Source organism: Oryzias latipes, chromosome 3 (assembly GCF_053564925.1).
Source record: "Oryzias latipes strain Hd-rR chromosome 3, Olatipes_Hd-rR_3.1".
Taxonomy (NCBI): Eukaryota; Metazoa; Chordata; class Actinopteri; order Beloniformes; family Adrianichthyidae; genus Oryzias; species Oryzias latipes.
The window spans coordinates 17,103,687-17,111,485 of record NC_136239.1 but is presented as its reverse complement, the minus strand read 5'-3'; the positions used below and the strand labels follow the sequence as shown (position 1 = coordinate 17,111,485).

Genomic DNA, 7,799 nt, shown 5'->3' with positions numbered 1-7,799 from the left:
TACATATTTATTATAAAAGCAAAAATAAAAATAAATGTAAAGCAGTATCAAATTTTCCTAAAGGGTAATCTCCTGCTGGGTTTTGATCAGTGAGAAACAGGCCCAAATGGCTTTTACTGTGCAAGGCTGCAGACCCCTGTGCTAAATAAAGCTGCTGCCTTCAGCTTTTACCAATAATCAGTGATTAGATCAATTTTAAATTTTCAGGTTAAAGTTAAAAACTATGATTTACGTTTTAGAAAGCAGTTTTTTTCTTTAAGCAGCAAAGAAAGAGCTAATAGGAACAGATACATAAAACTAAGAGCTGTCAATGAACTCTGGCATGAAAGACACTGTGTATAAAGTTGAGATTTTATTTTTTTATTGAATAGTTTCTATTTTTTTTCTTCGTGCCTTCCAACCAAAGTGTGAATCAGAAGGAACAAACAAATCCCCCAGACTGAGTGTACAATTCTTTCAGAAAGAGAGAAATAAAGATAAGCATGGTCAATGCAGCTTATTAACCATCACTTGCTTAGCTGTTATGGCATTTATATACTGTTTAAAGAGGAAATATTCTTAATAAGCAACAATCTTTAACATATATTAGTATTCTAATCTGAATACAGCCTTGAGGAGAGACAAAAAAGCTTTTTCCTGGATCTTTGCATAAGGATGTTGTACAAGTGGGCAATAGAGAATGTTTGATCAAAAATCAATGTAAGCTGGCCTCTAGGAGACTGCTTAAGACAGTGATAGACAACGCTGCAATCCACATCTAGCTTTCCCATTAACCTTCTGTATACACACTGTGTGACTTTTTTTATTCACAGGAATTGTGAAAGCTATAATGGTTGATATTATCTGATGCAAATCCAGTGTAAAATTCATTGTCTATAAAAATATTGAGATTTAATTGAACATAATCTTCAAACTATGTTATAAGAAAAACTCCAGATGTCTGCTGCAGTTGCACAGTGGGATGTACTGTATAAATATTGTATAAAATAAGGCAGTCTTTTTCAGTAGGATAAACCAGATACAAAAATTTCTAGGAGAAAAAACTTTTCAAGTCCAAAATGTTTTCACATATTTCTGCTGTTGTCAAATGTCAAGCGAATTACAGCATTAAACCAAGAGCAAGGGATTGTTGCAACAATGAGTACACCCACACACTCACACCAGCAACCAAAACACTCCCACACATTCGCACATGCACGCAATCTCCTGATGATCAACAATAACAGCTTATTCTCCAATGCAACATCCCATCCCTGGACAAATCAATGAGACGTAGACATTTCTAATATTGTTTACAGTGCAATACAAAAGTTTTCATTTAAACTGGTACTGGATTCTTGATAAGAAAATAAAAATGTTTTATAATGCTCTGTATGAGGAACAATTTTGAATTTTGAGAGTTATAGTTGTATTTTTGTTCATCAGCTTTGGCTTTTTTTTTTTTTGCATGTTTATTCTTTTAAATCAACTAATTAATCTGTGTATTTCGATATAGAAAATATGGAATATCTAAGAAAAATTAATTTACCAAATTCAATGTAATTAAACACCTATAATCAAGGTTTTGAGGTTTTTTTTTTGTCTCTTTGCAGTGGACTAGAACAAAAGTCCCTCCCCACCCGACCCATTAAGGATCTCCCCTCACGTCGAGTGTGAAAGATATGCATCAGCGTGGATGTGTGTCGGAAGGACATATGAAGATATTGCCTGAAAACAAAGAAACAAACAAAAGGAAAGCAGTGGAGTGTTCTTTCATGGCGTTGCCTCCAGGACTTATAGGAGTAGTCCTGTCTTGCTGGGAGCTGATTGGTGGAGGTCAAAAGTGACTACATGGCCTGGCGTGGACCGGACACCTTCATATGCAGAATACGCACTCAGCCGCTCCTTCTGTAAACAAGCAGTTTTTACGCTAACAGCAACTTCAAAGGTAGACAGGAGTGCCTCCGTGGTAACCATAGGATGGATGCTTTGCCAAGACACCGGTGAAGACCTTTTTTTTTTCCCAGTTATGTCACTTTACCAGCTACACTGCGAATGCCCGAGAGGCATGAGAGGTTCATAAGGATTCTACACATCTGTGTCTGTTTGTCACAGTTCTCATCTGGCGGGCTTGTAAAGCCAGCAGCTTTAGTGCTGCATCAGGAAGTCCGTCTGTGGTTTCTGTACGGATGGACATGCGGACGCTTTGCGTGCTACAGAGGCAGGAGGATTGAAGGCGAGGAGGCCCTGTGGCTGGCTGGGCTGGCAGCAAAAGAATTGGCCCAGCTGGAGATAGGGGGTCTGCCTCGAACGGCAGAGTGTTGGGGGGGGGGCAAACACTGCAGCCCCTTACTCCGGTGGTGGTCTCAGGCTGTGCAGCTTCCGCTCATCCAGGCCTTTCCAGTACTTGAAGTTATTGTCCAAATGCTGCATAAGATTAGGGAGGTCTGCGAAAGCTGGAACGAGAACAAAGAGAGGCTCAGGTTTGAAATCAGAACAAGTGGATCATTTTCTGAGCAAACATCTAGATGAATATGAGAAATTGCTGTAAGCCAAATAAATATATATACTTTTTAAATACCCGGTTAACTTACATTATTTTATAGTTTAAAAATAAACACGTTTAAAATGGTGTATTTTTATAGTCTTGAAGTCCCACTCCAACCATCTTTTGATCTATTTTAAAAGCATTCCCAGTGGTCTTTTAATTATGATTATGCCGTTTTTAGCCAAAATAAAAAAAAAAAAAACCTGCGTCATTTTCTAGGACATAGTTGCTGCAGAGCAGCAGTTCATCAGAAATTCACATAAGAGTTCTGTGCAGAACTGTGCGGAGTAAGCTTGCCCCTATTTCTCATCATCCATCTGTTTACACACTCTTCCGCTAGGCTTACAGCCCCATACTACCCCATCATAACATTAGTAGTGGAATTAAAAACAGTAATATTGGAGCTATTCAGTCGTACAGTTTTGAGCCAGATGCCAGCTCCGATGAGGAAAACAAAGACGTACATGGATCTATTTGTCTGTGTTTGTTTGCATCAGAATAAAGCAGAGCAGGGAGCTTGTGGCCCACTGATTGTACCACTGATTGTATTTTTTCCTCTTCTCAAACACAATTTAAATCTGAATTTTCTTTATATTTGTCTTCCGTCGTGGGAAAAAATGCCACAAGAAAATATTAAAAACACACGTTCCAAGTGTTGGTGGTTTGGCGTCTTACCATCCCATGCATCAAACATGTCCGTTATGAAGTAGTCTATAAAGGAAATCTGGGACTTTGGGATGCTACATGTGTTCCTGTCAAACACAGGCATAACCACTGGCAGACCTTGCCTCTTCTCCTCATCCGTCTGCAGCAGGGACAAGAGCAGATGAATTTAACATGAGTTACAAATAAACTGTTTATTTACAAAACAGTACAATGGAGTCCTATTTCATTTCACCTGTGCAAAATACTCCTCTGAGATGCGTCCGGCCCATTCTATACAGAGCTCTTGAGGCCTGCATGGATTAGAGATATCGGCACATTTAATCAGCATCCGCTTGACGAGGATTCGATTCTCCGGGGACGTCAGAATACTTTTGACAGATTCCTCGTCATTGTTGCTCTGAAACCGAGAAGAAAAAAGCATTAGAAAAAAGAGAACTACAACCTTGAATATTAAATTCAAGCAATTCCTATCAAACACAAAAGTTAAATTACTTTCAGAACTACTTAAGACACTTTATGAATTTAATATTAAATGTTTATGATACATCCGTAAAGAATTTTAAGCTTAAAACAAAACCAAGCATCTAAGGTGATTTACATTTAAAAGCTCAACCTACCAGAGTGTACCTAAAATTAACCTAAATGACCTCACACCATCCCTTTTAAAAGTCACTGCCGCTTTTAAAAGTCTGTTTTTAGCATTCCACACAAAGATGGGAAAGATGTTACTAGGTTGTAAAATTCTCTTTCCTCAAATACCAGTACTCTAACCAGACAGCAGGCTATGTGCCAGCTGAGATGTTAACATCTCTTAGTCCAGGGGTTCCCAAACATTTTTGCAAAGAGAGCCCGAGTTGGTGAGGTGAAAATATGTAAGGCACAACCATTAAGCCTGTGTTCTTTGACCCTCATAATAATATTAAATGTAAATGAACCACTTAATGAAAAATGTATTGCAATGGAATACTTTTCATTTCTTTACATAAAATAGAAATACATCTAAATAAACATACATACACACACACACACCTACCTACCTACCTACCTACCTACCTACCTACCTACCTACCTACCTACCTACCTACCTACCTACCTACCTACCTACCTACCTACCTACCTACCTACCTACCTACCTACATATCTATCTATCTATCTATCTATTTTAAACCAAATTCACTATGAATTTCATTTTTTTGAAAACCAGAAATAATGAATTAATAATGAAGAAAAAGTCTGGGGAAAAAACAGCACTTTTGTCAGCATTGATTTAGGGTTTATGTGATATGCAACATATTATTCACAACTGAATGGTCACTTTAAACTTACAAATGTAAATCCTGTGAATAGGAAAATTACACAAATAGTTATCTTATTTTGACCTCAGGAACAAATAAATCTGTTCTTCTCATTTGGCCCTTAAGGTTCTGAAGGTCAAGCAGTCACAGATTGTTGTCATATGTTTACAACAACTTATAACGTAATTTGGCCAATTTACAATCACACAGTTCTTAGAAAGTGAGGGGGGATGCGTGTTATTGATTTAACGACAGGACCCCGTGGGCCGGTAGAAATTTGAGTGTCAGCCGCATTTAGCCCAGGTGCCGGACTTTGGACATGGCCATCTTAGTCTGAAAATATCATTGATTGTACATTCCTGCACTTAATGTGAATCAATGACAAATTTCCCCACTAAATTTAAAGATCCATCATTGGTTTCAGAATAGTTGTAGAACATGACAACATTTGAATGGGGTGATTTCTTTTGCTCTTCTAACCCCGTTCTCCTCCAGAGCAGCCAGCGGTTTGTTGATGCTGTTCACAAATTTGTTGACGTGTTCAAAGTGTTTGGTCATCTCAGTGGCGAGCACCATGTCTATGATGGCCTGTCGCAGTGTTCGGTATTCGTTCCTAGAGAGAGAGAAAAGAGGAGGGAGACATGGACATAAGTCAGATGGGCCAGGGAGGGAAAGGCAGCAAAAGGAGTGCAAAAGAAGAGAGTGGGAGGGAATGACAGTGTGGTAAATAGTGTGGAAACCCATGTGAACAGTCTTCTTCTGATGGCAGTGACAGCAGCCATGAATGGCTGCTTTGTTCACCGTCCCCCTCTGAGGGGACCAGCACATGTGAGCTATTCTGATTTGGGACTGAAATCACATTACCATCCTGCCACCGTTAACACACCACATACACAATGTTGTTCTTATAGCAGGAAAAATGCACACTGGCATACATAATACTAAACTGCTGTGGCTACAAAATAAAAGAACAAAAATTGAATAAAAATGAACAAATACTAAAAATAATTTGTTAGAACCTTGATTTTAATACATCATAGCGCTGTATTGCAAGTATCAGGTACGATGTCAACACTTGGAGAGTAAAGGCAGTCAAAAAAAGAAACAAATACTTTCTTATTTTTAACAGAAAAAAAAGGTCACATTGTTGGTCTTCATTGATGATTTAATATTTTCGTGGGAATGAGACCAACAGGCCTGTATTTGTGTTGGAAACAATTTCAGTTTTTCTTGATAGTCAGGGAACCTTCATAAAGTCATATGTGGTAATGTTACTTCAGTAGGTACGATTATGCTTTGTTTTAGTCTATATTTTTGGAGTAAAACTTTTGTTCTCTTCTGTCTGAAACTTTGCTAAAGCTGACTTTGGTGAACTTGGTCAAAAATGTCTTTACCTCATTGCATTTCTAAGTTTTATAAAGCCAACATTTATTTTACTCAAGCACAAACATCTAAATGGAAGCAGAAGCCTAATATTTTACAACTGTTTAGCTTTTGGTATTTCAGCTACGCATACAGACGGTTACAATAATGAATGTTGGTTTGTCAAATACATCTAACAAAAACATATCATTTTGGTTTAATATGGAGAATTAAAAAGAAGCAAAATGATGAAATCTAAAAGTTATGAAACAAACACATGTTTCCACAAAATATTTAGTGCAATAATTTAGTAAAATTATTACTAATTTACCTATCCATGTTATAGGGTTAAATAAAAACACAAATTTTAAAGATTTAATGAGACATGTTAAGCTTTCCATAAGGCATATAATATAGCATTTTATGCAATAAGACAGTAAAAACAAGGAAGTTGTTCCCCTGAAGTTTGTAAGACGTCTACATTACAAAATTGCTGAGAATAAAAACATGAATTGGAATCTGCTTCTAAAGCAAAGTCAAGAATAAAAGTCGATACAAATGACTCTTTTATGTATAATTATTACATGAATTAAATACTGTATGTTTTTTAGGGACAGTTGGACTTTTCCTTGATCTTTCCTGAGCACCAGGAGAGTCTTACCTTTCTATGTTTTTAAAGATGTTACACTTGTCATCTCTTGTGGTGATCTGGAAGGCCAGTGCAGCGTGGTGGCTTTCTAGAACAGCCGTGTCATTGTAGAGGATGGCCAGCTCGCTTCCTGCGTTACAGAGGAAGCTGTTGGTGCGGCCTGGGTGGTCAACATCGTGAACGGTGGCAGCAATCAGGGCAGCCACCTCATCAATGGGATCCAAACTTTGCTGTATGGGGAAAAAAAAAATTACATTTGCAATTTAATTCAAGGATAAAAAAAACCCTGCTTGAGTTAGCATCACACCACCTAGAAAAACTTTTAAAAAAGTATTCTGTAAAGATATTTCTTTTACATACATGCCAAAGTATTTTTAGATTACTCTGAATTCATTAACCTTGAGTAATGCCATCTTAGTCAGCTGGCTTAGCCATGTTGCGCTCACTCTACGCCGTTCAAAAATAGACAGTTTGATAATGAGCTTAAGCTCTTGAAACACTGACACACTTGGGGAAAAACTGTGCCCCTCATAGCAAGCTACGAGAGAACAACTTGACAGGGAAAACTCACAAAAATAATTCAGACAAAGTTGGGATATGGAAAACATAACAGGACTGAATTATTGTAAATAAATAATTCAAGTTCACCTTTGGAAAAAATACGGAAATCTCAAGCTAGGTAAGTTTGCTTAGATTTTTACTGCAATTAAATCTGCCAAGTAAAGACAATCTAAGCACTTGAAAGGCAGTTGCCATGCTCTAGTATTATTGTTTGTCATTTTACCTTGACTCTTTCCTTGCAGAGAAAATAGGCAGTTGCATGCAACACATCAGCCGCATGGCTGGAGTTGTGGTACGAGTTACTGGAGTGGTAGTTTGCTTCAATCACTTGTAACCAGGAGCGCAAAGTGGCTTCAGGGCAGTTTAGGAACTCACAGACTCCAAAACGAGAGAAAATCTTCAGGCCCAAGTAGGTCAGAGGCCTGTAGGAGGATTCATTATGACAGGAAAAAAAAAAAATCATCCAGACCCATCCTGCATCCTGAGACACAAAACACAGCTACGGAAAGCCATTCAGTGGCTTTTTGCCTCACCGCTTCATGGTGGCAGCCTCTAAGGTAAAGACATCAAAGTCCCAGGAGTCTTCGTTCTCCATGGTCTGTGCAATGCGAGGCGGGATGTCATTTAATGACAGAGGGGTCGTCAGGTGACTGGGGAGGTGGTGAGGTTCTGTGAACAACAGGGGGGAAAAAACTCTCAAATGAGGAGGGGAAGGTTTGGAAATTCCCTGTTCGACATT

The 7,799-nt window shown here is 38.3% G+C and overlaps 1 protein-coding gene across 4 annotated transcripts in view; it reads right to left on the bottom strand.

Annotated features, from left to right (window-relative positions):
• Positions 1 to 339: 339 nt before the first annotated feature.
• pde8a (phosphodiesterase 8A) overlaps positions 340 to 7,799 on the bottom strand; it is a 54,386-nt gene continuing 46,926 nt past the window's right edge. For all 4 annotated transcript variants that reach the window (XM_023953287.2, XM_078944278.1, XM_023953284.2 and 1 more), the window contains 7 exons: positions 7,594 to 7,729; positions 7,284 to 7,482; positions 6,512 to 6,729; positions 4,969 to 5,101; positions 3,426 to 3,590; positions 3,203 to 3,332; positions 340 to 2,435 (listed from right to left, as the gene is read on the bottom strand). In XM_023953287.2, coding sequence (XP_023809055.1) covers positions 2,329 to 2,435; positions 3,203 to 3,332; positions 3,426 to 3,590; positions 4,969 to 5,101; positions 6,512 to 6,729; positions 7,284 to 7,482; positions 7,594 to 7,729 — 1,088 coding nt within the window. In that variant the 3' untranslated portion in view covers positions 340 to 2,328. The remainder of the gene's footprint in view (positions 2,436 to 3,202; positions 3,333 to 3,425; positions 3,591 to 4,968; positions 5,102 to 6,511; positions 6,730 to 7,283; positions 7,483 to 7,593; positions 7,730 to 7,799) is intronic.